A 15,861-nucleotide genomic window follows, 5' to 3' on the forward strand; every position below is an offset into this window, starting at 1 on the left:
TGCTGTGCTCGTTAATGTACAACTACAACTAGTTTAGAAGGTACGTAAAAATAATCAAAATCTTACAGGAACACAACACAGCGGTGACCACGCGTTTTAAATGAGGGAGAATTTCGATTGATTGCATAATAAACAATAAAAACTTTATGCAGCCCATCATTGATACTCCCTGGCGGCTTGGTCTTCGTCTGATTACTTGGAAGTCTCATCGTCTGATTCGACCTAATCGCATCTGATAGTTTACTTCACATTTTGGGTAAATGCTTGTGGCTTTGTGTGATTCATGATTCAATACAGGAATATGAAGTGTTTTGTGTTTAACGTAGAACTTAATCGAAATCCAGAAGCGGTTATTATTAAATAGGGGAACAACAACTATGACTATGGTTGCCTAATTTAGTTCTTCTCTTCCTTCTTGGCATCGCCGGAAGTGTCGCTCGAACTGCTGCTGTCGGAGGAGCCGGCTCCTGCGTTGCTCTCGCGCTCAGCAGACATCTTAAATGGAAAGAATACATAAGAATATGTTATGTAGAAGAAGTATATCCAATACACACCTTCTTGTAGGCCAGCTCGAACAGCTTCAGAGAGGACTGCTGCAGGGAGGAAGTAGCTTTCCTGACCTCCTCAAGGTCGGCAGTCTCCTTGTTGGCCAGCAGAGTGCGCAGATCGGCAATTTCCTTCTTCAGCTTCTCGCACTGCAATTGATTGGGATTTTTTGTACTTTCTTAAGATAAAAGTCTTCATTAACTGCTTACCTCTTCAGCGGGCAGCTGGCTCTTGAACTCCTCCATCTTGGTCTCAGTGTCGTGGACTATGCTCTCGCCCTGGTTGACGATCTCGATAAGTTCACGCTTTTGCTTGTCGGCCGTCGCGTATTCCTCGGCCTTTTTGATCATGTTCTCGATTTCGTCCTTGCTCAGACCACCGCTAGACTGGATAACGATCTGCTGTTCCTTGCCAGTGCCCTTGTCCTTAGCAGACACGTGCACAATACCGTTGGCATCAATATCGAAAACAACCTCGATCTGGGGCACGCCTCGAGGTGCTGGGGGAATTCCGACCAGTGTGAAGGAACCGAGAAGCTTGTTGTCGTTAGCCATCTCACGCTCGCCCTGGTGCACCTTAATTTCCACCTGGGTCTGACCATCGCTGGCCGTCGAGAAGACTTGAGACTTCTTGGTGGGAATAGTGGTGTTGCGGGAGATCAGGCGGGTAAACACACCGCCCAGGGTCTCAATACCCAGCGACAGGGGAGTAACGTCGAGCAAAAGCACATCGGTGACATCTCCGGCCAACACACCACCCTGAACAGCGGCACCAACGGCCACAGCCTCATCGGGGTTCACAGAGCGCGACGGCTGGCGTCCGAATAGTTCCTGCACGGTGGACTGCACTTTGGGCATACGGGTCATACCGCCAACCAGCAGCACCTCGCCGATCTCAGACTTGGAGACCTCGGCATCGGACAGAGCCTTCTGGCAGGGCTGGATAGTACGCTTGATCAGTTCGCCCACCAGGCTCTCCAGCTTGGAGCGTGTCAGCTTCAGGTTCATGTGCTGGGGACCGGCGGCATCCATGGTCAGATAAGGCAGGTTGATGTCGGTCTGTTGAGAGGAAGAAAGCTCGCACTTGGCCTTCTCAGCTGCTTCCTTCAGGCGCTGCATGGCAATGTTGTCTTTGCGGATATCGATTCCACTGTCCTTCTTGAACTCGGCCACCAGGAAGTTGACGATATGGTTGTCAAAGTCCTCACCACCCAGGAGGGTATCACCATTGGTCGACTTGACCTCAAACACTCCCTTCTGGATTTCCAAAATCGAAATATCAAAGGTGCCGCCACCCAAATCGTACACGGCAATGCTGAAATATTAAAATATTTAAATTAATATTACTTAAAATTAATATTTTACTCCGAAAAATGAAGTACTTTGAAAGTAAAACACTTTAAACGTTTCTAATAAAAGTTAAATAAGCTGTAGCATATAGCATATAGCACCCATAAAGATAACTAAACACAATGAAAATGGCTATGTAACACTTACATTTTGTCCTCCGTTTTGTCCATTCCATAGGCCAGAGCAGCAGCAGTGGGCTCGTTAATCACGCGCAGCACATTAAGACCGGCAATCTGACCAGCATCCTTGGTGGCCTGACGTTGGGAGTCGTTGAAGTAGGCGGGCACGGTGACCACGGCGTTCTTTACGGGAGTGTTCAGGTATGCCTCAGCGGTCTCCCTCATCTTCATCAGGATGAAGGCACCGATCTGGGAGGGAGAGTACACCTTGCCGTCGGTGGAAGAAACCCAGGCATCGCCATTTGAAGCCTTGACCACCTTGTAGGACAGGTTAGTGATGTCCTTCTTAACCTCGGGATCATCGAAACGTCTGCCAATCAGTCGCTTGGTGGCATAGAAGGTGTTGGCCGAGTTGGTCACTGCCTGACGCTTGGCGGGCATGCCCACCAGACGCTCACCATCCTTGGTGAAAGCGACATGGGAGGGTGTGGTGCGGGCTCCCTCGGCATTTTCAATCACCTTGGCCTGCTTGCCCTCCATGACGGCCAGGCAGGAGTTGGTTGTTCCCAGATCGATTCCAATAACAGCACCTTTGACCTCGCCGGACCTGAAAAAGGGGGTTGGGAGGTTTTGTTTTACATATGGATAGAAAGCACTGATAAGGCCGCCGGCAACAAGTCCAGATAAGCACCACGTTTCTGGCTATAGATATTTGCAATTAGCAAGGCACTTTCTTTTAAATATCGTACATTATGATGCAACATGAGGTAGCTTTTGGAAATCTATCTAATGTTTGCCGAGTGCTTACATAATTGGGTTCCGGTATCAAGGGAAATTTCGCGAAATAATGAATTGACTTTACACTTACTTGTAACGCAGCTGGGATGACAATCCATTGGTAGCACCTGGCAGATTCTGCAAAGACAAAAGGGTGCTCCGCTGTAGAATCTTCGCGCAAAACATGAGACCGCATCATCGGCATGCCGCACTTTATATAATAGTCGGTGGGTCGTCGGGGCGGGGGGGAATGTACTTACGCGGAACATGCTAGAAGCTCCGGAAATATTGGAGGGCACCACGCCGGCCTGGCGGGCGAGACGGGGCAGAAACTTGGGTACGCGCAGCATTTTGCCTTTTTTACTTCTACAATTTCACACGAGCAATTGTCAAATTAAAAGCAAAAATTTCGTCAGAACGGCGGAGCACGTTTCTTCCCGTGAGAGGACTGTAAGGTAAGTGATGGACTTGGGTTCGCGATAGTTTGTCGAAGCTCGCGTGCCAGAGTTGTCAACGGTGTGAAAGTGTTTCTTCAACTAATTGTGGTGTACAAAACTTCAAATATTTCACTTGCCCTTCAGCACAAAGTGGTTTGAAAACATAGTAAATGAAAGCAAACTAGATGTAAAGTGAGAAGTGCCATAAGTTCTGTTTACAAAAGTACATAATATTTATATAAAAAGTTTAGTGTGGATAAAGATTGATGACTCTCTTCATTTAAATTAGATATATATTTTAATTGCTTAAATTACATTTATTTCCGAAATATATGGCTTTAAAATAAACAATAATAAGGATTTAGAACAAATTGAAGCATTGATTGATTTTTAAAAAGTTCTCTGTGATTTGAAATTGACCAGCATTTCCTTAACATCGTCCCACCTTTAGCTTACGATATTCGGTGCCCCCATCAGCAGTTCGCCGTTTATAGTGAGACCGTACTTCCAAAGTATGACCGCATCCGACAACAAAGCCCTTTTGGAGCAAACCATCGTCAACTATCGGAACATTCAACACATGTATAGTCATTGCGTAAAAGTACCCAAAAATTTCGAAATCCAAAATTAACATAGAACGCCGGTGAGGTCCGTGCGCTGTCTCGTCCCCGCCCCTTTTTGAAGCCGAGCAGGAACCGCGGGACTAGTTGACCGATATGGCTTCTGATCACGAGGAGTCCGACGCAGAGCTGGACGAGAACTACTATACGTTTCTTAATTTGCCCCGCGATGTACGTGTAGCGTCACCGGCCGGTACACAATACCACCGATGTAATCCACTTGTCTCAATTCCCAGGCGACCGCGGAGCAGATCAACACGGCGTACCGGAAACAGAGCCGCATGTTCCACCCGGACAAGCACCTGGAGCCGGATAGCAAGAAGAAGGCCGAGATCATGTTCAACCGCACAAAGCGTGCGTACGAGGTGCTCTCGGATCCCCAGCAGCGGGCCATCTACGACTCTGTGGGCGAGAAGGGACTGCGCACTGAGGGCTGGGAGATTCTACACCGGACAAAGACTCCGGATGAGATTCGGGAGGAGTACGAGCGGCTGGCGGAGGCGGCCGCTGAAAGACGTCTTCAGCAGCGGACCAATCCTCGTGGTAACATCACCATCAACGTGAATGCCACGGAGATATTTGCGCCGTACGACGACTCCGAAATGCCGCGCGTAGAGATCGGCTCCATGAGCATTGCCCAGTCCATCGAGGCTCCGATCACACGCAAAGATATGATTATTATGAGCGGCAACCTGTACTCATCCAATGGCAATGGTAGCGGTGGCTTTGTGATCGCCGGACGCCGTCTGCTCAACAAGGGCTGGCTAGAGCTGTGTGCCGGAGCGGGCAACGGATTCCTTCTGGGTCTTAAGGGTAAATGTTTGCTTTTATATCCGTATGTATGATGTGCATAAACATTTATTTTGTAGGCGGCCGCACTCTTAGCCAAAAGCTAACGCTAAATGGAGGCACTAACCTAAACTTTCGTGACCAAGGTGTGATACCCGCCCTGTTCTCCACTCTGGCCGTGCAGCTGGACAAGCACACGATGGGGAGCCTAACGCTAAACGCCGGTCCGCAGTCCTCCATGTCCACTCAGATCGATCACTCCAAAGAGACGTACTCGCTGAGTTCGTCACTGGTGATTGGAACGCCGCATGTTTACTTCGGACTTTCCTACACACGCAAGATGATGGAGAATGAGCTCAAGCTTAAACTGGCGGCAAAGTAGGAAGATTGTACTTCTTTAAATTCCGATTTATTAATTTACCTCGTTGCAGAGTTGGAACCTTTGGCTTTATGGGAGAGTATGGAGTGGAAAAGAAGGTTTCCAAGTACAGTTCTGTGACGGCCACGGTATCGATTGGTGTGCCTTCTGGAGTCATACTTAAATTCAAGTAAGTGAATTTCGGAAGCCGGAAAAGAAGTCGAAAATTACCGACACCCTCCTCCACAGAATACTTCGTTCAAATCAATCGTATGTGTTCCCTATCCATCTAAGCGATGAGATAGTACCAGCTGCAGTTTTCTACGCCTCGGTTACTCCAGTGATTGCGTGGTTCTTCATTAAAAAGACTGTGATGGACCCGATGGTGGCGGAGCGAAAGACCATTGAGGTGGAGCGGACGAAGCGTCAGAATGAGCAGAGACTGTCCGCCAAGAGGCAGGAGGCGAGTGCCGCCATTCATCTAATGCAGGCCACGTACAATAGGATCATGACCGAGGAGCTGGCGAGAAAGGGGCTGATTGTCACACGAGCGGTCTACGGCTGTACCGTGGAGGGCGGCAGTCAGTTCAAGCCAGAGCAGTCGCTCGACGTCACCGTACCCATTCAATGCATGGTCAAGGACGGGACCCTGCAGCTGCATGACTCGTCAAAGGTTAGACAACTTCACGGATGGTGATTCGCGTGATATTAATAACTTTCCTTACGTCTTTTAGAGCGACCTGCCTGGCTTCTATGATCCGAGCATCGGCGATGATAAGACTCTGCGAATAGAGTACACCTATCAAGACCAGTTCAAAGTGATTAACGTCAAGGACAACGAGGCGCTGCGACTGCCGCTTCCACTGCCAGGATAGTGGGGCCTTACTGCTCTGCACTGCAATTAGTTTAAATCTTCAGTTGTGTTTGTAACTTGTTTTTATTCTTGATAGAAAAGACCCATTCCCAGGACTTGGGGTTAAAAATCCGTTCGCATAGTTCCCCAGTTTACAATACCACTCTGTAACTCGCTATTTTTGGGATACTTACGAGATCCGAACAGCGTAATAAATCACAAAACCAGGAGACAGTTCGGACTTAGCTTTAATTATTTGTACATATTGCTTCGTAGTTGACACATCCAGCTGTTCTTTAAATTCTAAAATGCATTAAATATTTTTAGCAATAACAGACAGAATATTCTACTCTTGTCTTTTATTTGAATTTGGCGCCATCAACTATCGACAGTCGGCGATTTATGGCTGCAGCAATTGCGCAACTCTGGCAACCCTGGTTGAGGGGGACTCTCAGCTGATTTTTCTGATTGGACCGTGGAGTTGCAAGTTTTAACGTTTTTTGTTCGGTGGGCGAACTTTTTGCGCTTGAAAATGCCAGTTCGCAGCGCCAGTGCGTCGAGCAAGGTATGATGCAATCCTCGGACCATGTCCCTCTTCACAAAGGCGAATCTCATACGCTTCCTAGCCGGCGCGATATGCTTGTTGCTGGTGCTTAACTTTGTGGGCTTCCGCACCGACGGAGGCAGCGGCACGTCCCTCAGCAAGCTAAGGTAACTAATCCTATCATATTGCTTGTATTGGGGTTATCTTATCAAAAATATTTTTTATGTGGATGTTAGCATTCGGCGTGTGCATAAGTATGCTCATATCTACGGGAACGCTAGCAGCGATGGAGCCGGAGGCGGAGAAGCTTCCAGGCTGCCCGCTGCCCCGCTCGCCTTATCCAAGGACAGAGAGCGGGACCAGGAGCTCCATGGCGGACCTAACTCTACCATAAGAACTGTGATTGCCACGGCAAACTTTACTTCCATTCCACAAGACTTAACGCACTTCCTGCTGGGCACAAACAAATTAATGCCCCCGGGACAGAAATCCACATCCGCCCCCCTTGCAAACTGCACTGATCCCGATCCCCGTAATGGTAAGCTCTGCTTGGCACTTTTCTTTAGTACGATTCAAAATACGCAAATTCCCTTCAGGTGGACCCATCATGCCCAACACGACTCTGGAGTCACTGGACATCATTGAAGCAGAGCTCGGACCTCTCCTGCGCCCTGGTGGCGCCTTTGAGCCAGAAAACTGCAATGCCCAGCACCACGTGGCCATTGTGGTGCCCTTCCGCGATCGATACGCCCATCTATCAGTTTTCCTGCGCAACATCCACCCATTTCTGATGAAGCAGCGCATTGCCTATCGCATTTTCATTGTAGAGCAGACCAACGGAAAGCCCTTCAATCGGGCTGCCATGATGAACATTGGTTATTTGGAGGCCTTAAAGCTGTACCAGTGGGATTGTTTTATATTCCACGATGTCGATCTTCTGCCTTTGGACGACCGCAATCTTTACAACTGTCCACGTCAGCCGCGGCACATGTCAGTGGCTATAGACACGCTGAACTTCAGGCAAGCCCATTCAAGAGATAACGGCATAATCAATGTTAAATTTCTTCTTTCATTTATAGGTTGCCTTATCGATCAATATTTGGAGGTGTTTCCGCAATGACGCGTGAGCACTTTCAGGCCGTAAATGGGTTCTCTAACTCATTCTTTGGCTGGGGCGGCGAGGATGACGACATGTCCAACAGGTTGAAGCACGCCAACCTATTCATATCAAGGTATCCGGTCAACATAGCCCGCTACAAGATGCTGAAGCATCAGAAGGAAAAGGCCAATCCTAAGCGGTAAGTACACCATACTATAAACCATAATTTAGACTAATACAAATGTACTTTTTTTTTTGACAGCTATGAAAACTTACAGAACGGCATGAGCAAAATAGAACAAGATGGAATCAACTCGATAAAGTATGCTATCTACAGCATCAAGCAATTTCCAACGTTCACTTGGTATTTAGCCGAGCTAAAGAACTCCGAGCGCAAAAGTTAGCCTGCATAAAAGACAGCGTAACAATACGTGACCATTCCAACTCTTAAATATGCGTATGTACAAAGGACAACATTACTTTCACGAACGGTAGTCTCTTTTAATAGAATGACGGATCATGGCGGCATGGTTATAATATTAGGCACATATTGTGTACATGGTAGTAAGTCCAGTAACTATACTCATATTACGATGTAGTATACTTTTAATCCATCATTTAGCTTCAATTCGTAATCCAAGAACAACAATAAGAACTCGTCTCTGTAGCAATAATCCTCCCGTTCACTACTTAAAGTGCTCAATGATACTTATCTATATTATATACCTCCGTTGATTTTTGTATTCTTTTATGTTGTTTTAAGTTTTTTGTTGTTTGACTATAGTGTTTTATTAACTTCTCAAAAGACGCTACACCTATTCCTACAAGGTGAAATGTAGATATTACTTTTGTGATATGCAAATTGTTATTCGATCAGAACGATTTATACCAAAATAAACTTATAAAAACTTTTACTATACCAAACCCCCACCCAAATCGATCCATTCAAACAGTTCATCGCTTCGTTTGTTAGATCTCGTTTTTTATTATGGTTACTACGTGTATTAGAAATAGTATTTATGGCTCTGTAACGACTGAATTACCTTTTAAGTCGCTGATACGATTATGGTTTATGATTAGTGGGTATTCGGGGGCGCTGGCGAAACGAATAATAGGGGGAATTTGATTCCACGGCTCATTTATTAGTGTTTGGTATGCGGTATGCAAATTTAAGTTAAAACAATTGGCATCGAGTAAACTTTTTGGGCATCCCACTGGCGAATTTAAATGCTTGAGCAACAATTTTGAGCAAACTAGGTGCGGATAAACTACCAAATCCGAAAAAAAGTATAACAACCGGTCCATCCGTAGATGACGCTTCACAAATTATATACATAGACAATAACGTATAGATATATAGACATAAAATTTGGCAAACAAATTACGCGTACAACCAATTGACAAGCAGGCCCGATAGAAGTTAGACGACCTAGTAGAGAGCAATCAAAAACACGGGGCAGGATTTAGCGTTAGAACTATTAACGGCAAATATTAGAAACCTATGTACAAGTTACGGTGTTCCGATGTCCGGCGATGTCCGGCGATGTCCGCCCGCCCTACATAATGGAGCAGGGCATGGCACAGCAGAGGGGCAGGCACACGGGCACCATGGCGGCACCGGACTTGGTTTTCGTCTTTGACTTGGACCCGGACTCGTACTCGTACATCCCGGATCCCTTGGCCCAGCGACCCTGCGATTGTAAGATAATCAGTTGATTAAAATCCGTTTTTTATCTTGGTATGTATTCAATACTCACGCCTGAGGCGGATCCAGCATGCATCTCCTCGCGCTTCATCACGATGGTGTCGTGACCAGGTGGATAGTACACCTCTTTTCCCGCCTTGTTCACGGATGGCACATGCTGCTGGTTGGGCGAGGCAACCGCCGTCTCGATTTCACGCTTGCGCACTGGAGTCTCAATGTCCACGCGATCCACATGGTCAGTGGTCTGGAAACCGAGATGATAAATCAAATCAAAATCAAAGGAGTTCATAAAAGTAACTAAGCACTGAATGACACTTATAATATCATTAAAGCGATACCAGTCTTATCTTTTTCCATTTGTAGCATGTTAAGTTGCTACTTTGGGTATTATGAGTCCATACAAATGTAATCCCTAACTATCGTTTTTTAGGCCGCTTGATAACGATGTCATAAGTTCTTCAAATATTTATCTATTTAATTACTGACTTGCAAAGCTATTACTCTTTAGAACTCGTCGATTACTTACAGTGCCGAATGACTGCATCAGATCGTCCACGCGCTGGGGAGGATTGCTATTCACTGGATACTCGACGCCATCCACGGGGAATGGAGATGGGGAGCCGTAGTCAGGACCACGTCGGTTGTTTGTGTTGGTGGTCGAGGAGTATTTGTAGCTGTAAGTGGTCGAATTTGGGGGATAACCATTGCCATTTGGTGGCTGCTGTGGATACGCGTTGTTGGGTGGCAGCTGCTTCAGGGGAGCGGACTGAGGTAGACCCGGCTCGTAGGGTCCACCGTTCGGCGGTCCGTGGATGCTGTTGACCGTGCTTGAGGTCTCCGTCTCCTTGTAGTAGTAGCGATTCACTCCCGGCTGCAGTGGTGGACTGTGTGGTCCGTAGTTGGGACTGTGGGCCGGACTGCGCGGCGGATAGCGCTGCTGAGGTGGCAGCTCATTGACTGTGTTGACGTGATCCGTCTTGTGGATGTTGTAGATGACCGTACGGTTGCCCGGTGGAGTTCCTGCCGGACCCGATCCCAAAGGCAGTTGACGGGGCTGTGGGCTTACACCGCGAGTGGTGGTCTCCTTGTGCTCCCTGATCTCGTAGGACTGGTTGCTAACCACCGGACGATCGCCGTTCCTGTTCAGCGTGGAGTAGCTCTCCGTGTTGTACACCACCGTCTGTGGCACAGTGTGCGTGGGTTGTGGTTGCGGAACAGGCGACAGCTGCGAAAAGTTCTGACTGGAGTTGTGGCTCTCGTGAAGCTTGTAGCTGCTGCTCAGCGTATTCGAGTTGTTCAGCGTGTGAGTGCGGTTAATGGTGCTGGTGTTGCTGCCGGGCCCAGTGGCCGGGATCTCGTAGGTGTAGGTCCTCACCGTGGTGGTCACCTTGGTGCCAGGGGCGGGCAGGATGCCATCGCTCAGGGCGATGTCCTGCAGCTCCTTGTCGATTGTGGTGCCGCTGGTCAACGTCTGATTGGTGCTGCTCGTGGCGGGCAGCAGCTCCACGTTGTTGTTAATGGTGCGATTGCTCTCGTAGATCTTCGACTTGCTCTCGTAGTGTCCACCACCGGGGGAGTGGGCTGGAATGATTCGAATGGTGTACGATTAATGGGTGTACTGCATATGCATAGCTTTCAACTCTTACCCAGAGTATAGGGCTTGTCTTTGGTCTGGAACTCATCCCTCTTCAAGCTGGAGTACTTGGCCGTGGACTGAAGGGTGCTGTAATCGGTGGGACTGAAGGTCTCCACATCATCAATAAATGGCTGCTGGCCACCGGTACCCGAGTGCTTGCTGGTCTTCACCACTCGCGTAGTCCTCGTTACGGTGCCCGAAGGATCAGTGCGCTCACTACAGCAAAAGATGAATCCTTGTTGAAATTGCTACAATTCGAGATCGTGGTCAAACTCACAGTGTCCTATAAGTGGTTCCATTGCTGGGCAGCAGATCGCGTTCTCTATTGGTAATCTGGCGTTCCTGCTTCAGATCCTCCAGCAAGGCATCCAATTGATCTATGTTCTGGTCCGGGGATTTGCCCTGGTACGAGACATTGTTGTCGCCCGAACTTGAGTATTGATAGGATGACTTCTTATAGGCGTAGTTCTTGTCGTTCTTGGGAAATTAATGGTATTAGTTATTTACTATCAGAGGTGGACATTAAATCAAGGCTTACCCTGCCCCATTTTGAGGGCTTGTCCCGCAACGAGGATGAGTAATTTTCCGAACTGCTCGAGTACTGCATTTCCAATTAGTTTTTAGCTGAAACGGAAACCAGTATCATTCATAAATTATTCAAATTCTACGTGTGAGTAAGTCAAACGACTCGTGGGTGTCTGCGAGACACGTAATCACGGATTTCGACCCCGAACAGCAGGTTGATTTGGCGTCAAGGCGGTTTGCAAGAATCCCAAGCATTTTCACCACCCACGTTCGATGTTTCCATTTTCGAAATGGCCGCATTCGCCACTCTGAAGTGAGAACTTTTGGCGCATTAATGGAAGCTTAAGTCATCTGAAGTGGGCATCACTTGAGCACACAGAGCATGGAATTCCAAACAACAATGGATGCGATGAGCAGACGGAGCCTGTCATGCGAAGATGAAATGCTCTAGAAGGCGGCGGAGATGGTTCTTAAGGGCCAGGCCCTGCGCAACTGAAATCTACTTGGTAGTGATGGACTGCCCATCTTCCAAAACCTCATAAGTTGAAAATTATTTAAACTGCATTCTTGGTTTAAGAATTACATACATATTTATATAGTATGATCAATGAGATTATGAAGATTATATAGATAGACACGGTAAACGAAACATTTATCTATTAACAATGTATTTTATTTTGCTTCTTAAATATTAGCTAACTATTTCTATTGTTTTATCAACCGGCTTATTGATTGTTAAATCAATTAGAGAAGCTTTTTCACAGTTTATTCGAAAATGATACGGTCTATATGAAATGCTTTACAGATTCCCTAAGTGGATGCAATTTTCTCCTTGTTATAGCTATAAATTTCCATGCTCATATATACAATAATTGTAGAAAATTTATTTGTCAGTTCAAAAGCTTTTAATTTGAACAATAAATTCCCACAACCTTGAAATTGCAAGGCAAAGTATTAATAATAAATATATGATCTTTGAATATCAGCTTCCCATTTTTAGGACCTTAAAATAAACATACCCTTTGGCAGAGAAACCAAAAGTGCTGGCATTGATTTTCAGAACTGACAACATGCAAAAGAAAAAAAGGCAAAAAGTCAAAATTTCAATGTCAAACTGGTTTTCACTTTCGGTGGCGTGTCCTTAAACTCCTTTTTTGTCTGGTTCGGAATATATATGTACATACATACATACATGTATACTCGTATATACACACATGTTTGAGTGCAGTTTTTGTTTTTCGATTTTCAGAGATAACCTTGGGGTGAGAGATAGTCGGAGATGATGCAAAAATGCGAGGATGACCGACTACCGACTACCAACGATGATGTCATAAGACGGAGCTTGTGACAGCAACTGCATTAAGCGTCAACGCAAATTGTAGCTTAAGTAATCAAATCAAGGCGAACTAAATAAGTCACCTTTCAGTGGAAATGGGTGACGGGGGTGGGGTATGAAGGTGGGTATGGGGATGGGGGATGCCACGCCATATGGTCAGCGGAATACAGCTAATAAAGAAATAAAGCCTCACAAAACACGAATAATAATGCCTCACGTCAGCCAAACACACGGATAAAATAGCCCAATAGAATATAGATAAAAGGCCAAATCTAATTGATGCCGCCGCCTCCACCGCCCCCTACCCACCCACTATACCATACTACACTATATACGCACACTATATAACTCGGCTGCCCCGATCTCAGCACGTTTTTAGCAGTTCTCTGGGCCTGCGATTGGCGACAAAACAAACACAAATGGCCGGAGAGCGGAGCGCATGGTTTGTTTTTGCATATGTACACTGGCAGCTCAGAAATGATCTCATATACTGGGGGCTTTGGAGCTCTGGGGAGCAGAAACATGTTGCTGTCTGTCTGGCGATCGGAATTAACCCGTTGAGCCACTACGTGCCATTTTAGCACTTTGAGCAGCAGCACTTACCGAGTAGTGGGTAAGTTTTGTGGTTTTATGAATGAAACACTTGGCATTTGCAATTTTTATAATGAACACATTTATAAGTTGTCTTGGTTCATTTTGTGCAGTGCAGAACGTAGACCTTTGTTTGCGAATAGAGGATTATAAGTGATAAAGTTAAGCACACTTTCCTATTTTCCAGTTAAGGCAAACGCTTAATATTAGCGTACTATCTTATAAGGCACGAGAAAGTGTGCCAACCACTTAATAGTATTCCAAGGCATTACTACAAACTAATTAGTTAACATTTTAGAATGAAATAAAACAACTATCAAAGTTATGAGAAGTTAGAGCATTAAATGAACGATTAGTTTACTTTTGTATAGTAACAAATAATTTCAGATATTTCTATTTGATTAAGGTTAAGGATTTCGAACCATTAACCCAAAGTTCAAGCATAAGAGCAGCCAATACAAATGATCTACAAATAACTTTACTTATTTACGCAAATTCTGCGCAAAAGTAAACATTTATCTAAGAAGGTGGGATGTTTGTTATGAATCACAGATTAATTTTTAAAAATGGTACGATTTACAAGAGAAAATTCAGAGAACTTTATGGCATTAGCTTGATTCACCACGTTACAAATAAGTGTTTTTGAGTTCGTAAATCCAATTGTTAATCAATTGTTTGGTATATCGAATTAATCATCCGTTCAAAATAGAAAAAATGCTCCGAAAATATAATTTTCAAACAGAATTGGAGAGGATGCTTTCGCATTGGGTTAAGCCATTCAAGTGGGCGGGGCTGCGGAAAGGGGAAGCAAGATTGCCGATCACAGATCGCCAAATGCCATAAAGCATACGTAGGCAATGGCAAACAAAATCGTAAAATAAACAAATATCGGGCCAACAACGAGTTTGAAATGGCCAAAAAATAAAAAGCGAAGGTGTTGTCGTCGTCGCTGGCGTTCTGTTGTTGAAATTTCCGAAAATCAAATATCGAAACGTAGGCGAAATCTAACGTCTATATATGCGCCAGGCATGTATCACTATCTATATGTAGATATGTTTATGTTCTAGCAGCGCTGCAAGTGTGTTGCGTATCTGTGTGTCGAGTTGCCAATTTGTGGCACCCACACAAGGCACCAAAAAACAATCCACGAGTTCAAGTCAGGCGGACATAAACAAGCTGTAGACGCCGTTTGAACTTGGCTAAATTAAACGAAAGTTTAGCGAGCGTACGATTCGGATACAGATGCAAAGATACACAGATACATTTACTGGGCGAATTTCCGAGCAAAGACTTTTCGACTCTTCGACTTTTGCCGAGCCATTTTATTTCTTGTTTCTTTTTTTTTTGGGGTTTTTTCTCATTTTCGTCGGTTGGTATATGAAAACAAATAATTCTATTTTTAGTTCACTGCCACTGTTCTTTCAATTTGAATACTGCGCCGTTCCGTCGGGAAATAAATCGAGTGTACGTACGAGTGCCCACCGTACATGAATCATCTGGCCAAGAAGAGATACACAAGCAATAGCGATCCGCCAGATACATCGCTACATGGCCGAGGAGGATGCGTTTTCGAATTTCACTTCAAAAAGCGAGTACTTCCACGTTCATGTAAGGCAGCGACTGCCAACCACCACCGTCACTGCGATTGCGATTGGGACCACGACCACGACACGTAGGGAAAACTAGTTTCTAACTGCGGTTTTCGAGCTCGTCTTCGACAGACCAAAGAGCCCCAACAGCCCACACACTATCCATCCAACTATCTATCTATCTATCTATCTCCATTTGTATCGCTATGTGGCTCTCGGGCACAAATACTTGCAGCACTCACTGTGCACTTTTCCAAAACTCCAAAAACGCAACGTTCGTTCCAAGTACAGTTCAATGGGGAGGGAAAATCTCTTCGATGTGCGGGAAATTCGTTGGTCAGTGTATTAGTGTTCGATCGCTCCCAGCACAAAAGTGTAACGGTGCGCGCAGTGTAAGTTTCTCGTGTTGGTTACGATTCGGGTTCGGATCTTAACGCGTCGCTAGCTCGGGCGGTACTGACGACCCACGACGATCCGCACTTGCCACCAGCGATCCCGATCCCCACCAGTGCGATCCGATCCAACAACGATGGCAACTTGCCGGAGACCTGTTCGCCCGAGAGCATCTCTCGCTCGGTTTTGTTTTTCAGAGCTTGCAAAGCTTTTCGCTCTCCGCATCTAATGCCAATTGATCAAACAGTAGAGGTTAAGCTGGTAGGGTATCTGATAGCCTACGCTAATTACTTTTTCATTCATCTATGTCTTTTAAATGACCATGTTCCGAACTAACTCCTAAACTTATCATAACATTTAAATTTTAAGTTCAATATAGAATTATCAGTTAAATAAGCGATTAAATAAGAAGTGCGCTTACTTAAATAAATACTTTTGACACACGTAGTTGGATTTCTTAATTTAAATAAATGACATTCATTTCCTTTTTGCTAGCTTGATACCTGGCAATTACTTTACTGATAACACTCTCCCAGGTTTTAACTGCAAAACAAAGCTTAGCGATTAAGATTCACACAAACGTCCAACAATTTGA

At 45.6% G+C, this 15,861-nt stretch overlaps 4 protein-coding genes across 4 annotated transcripts; 2 read left to right on the top strand and 2 right to left on the bottom strand.

The window, feature by feature from the left end:
* Positions 1-211: 211 nt before the first annotated feature.
* LOC6530359 (heat shock 70 kDa protein cognate 5) lies at positions 212-3,341 on the bottom strand. The gene is made up of 6 exons (XM_002091249.4): positions 3,052-3,341; positions 2,883-2,929; positions 2,043-2,621; positions 756-1,860; positions 555-695; positions 212-495 (listed from the first exon to the last, which is right to left on the bottom strand). The coding sequence occupies exons 1-6, from the start codon at positions 3,139-3,141 to the stop codon at positions 397-399; spliced, it is 2,061 nt and encodes a 686-aa protein (XP_002091285.1). The 5' UTR covers positions 3,142-3,341; the 3' UTR covers positions 212-396.
* Positions 3,342-3,765: 424 nt separating this feature from the next.
* Positions 3,766-6,078, top strand: LOC6530360 (dnaJ homolog subfamily C member 11). The gene is made up of 6 exons (XM_002091250.4): positions 3,766-4,019; positions 4,085-4,661; positions 4,718-5,015; positions 5,069-5,185; positions 5,245-5,668; positions 5,730-6,078. Exons 1-6 carry the CDS (start codon positions 3,945-3,947, stop codon positions 5,868-5,870), a joined length of 1,632 nt encoding a protein of 543 aa, XP_002091286.1. The 5' UTR covers positions 3,766-3,944; the 3' UTR covers positions 5,871-6,078.
* Positions 6,079-6,294: 216 nt separating this feature from the next.
* Positions 6,295-8,415, top strand: LOC6530361 (beta-1,4-N-acetylgalactosaminyltransferase bre-4). Its single transcript, XM_002091251.3, has 5 exons — positions 6,295-6,559; positions 6,629-6,930; positions 6,989-7,412; positions 7,472-7,690; positions 7,754-8,415. Exons 1-5 carry the CDS (start codon positions 6,435-6,437, stop codon positions 7,893-7,895), a joined length of 1,212 nt encoding a protein of 403 aa, XP_002091287.1. The 5' UTR covers positions 6,295-6,434; the 3' UTR covers positions 7,896-8,415.
* Positions 8,416-8,452: 37 nt separating this feature from the next.
* On the bottom strand, positions 8,453-15,350 carry LOC6530362. Its single transcript, XM_002091252.3, has 7 exons — positions 15,116-15,350; positions 11,371-11,456; positions 11,110-11,309; positions 10,843-11,048; positions 9,723-10,777; positions 9,249-9,440; positions 8,453-9,182 (listed from the first exon to the last, which is right to left on the bottom strand). Exons 2-7 carry the CDS (start codon positions 11,437-11,439, stop codon positions 9,048-9,050), a joined length of 1,857 nt encoding a protein of 618 aa, XP_002091288.2. The 5' UTR covers positions 11,440-11,456; positions 15,116-15,350; the 3' UTR covers positions 8,453-9,047.
* Positions 15,351-15,861: the final 511 nt, after the last annotated feature.

The sequence above is a fragment of the Drosophila yakuba genome, chromosome 2R (assembly GCF_016746365.2).
Source record: "Drosophila yakuba strain Tai18E2 chromosome 2R, Prin_Dyak_Tai18E2_2.1, whole genome shotgun sequence".
In the NCBI taxonomy this organism is placed as follows: domain Eukaryota; kingdom Metazoa; phylum Arthropoda; class Insecta; order Diptera; family Drosophilidae; genus Drosophila; species Drosophila yakuba.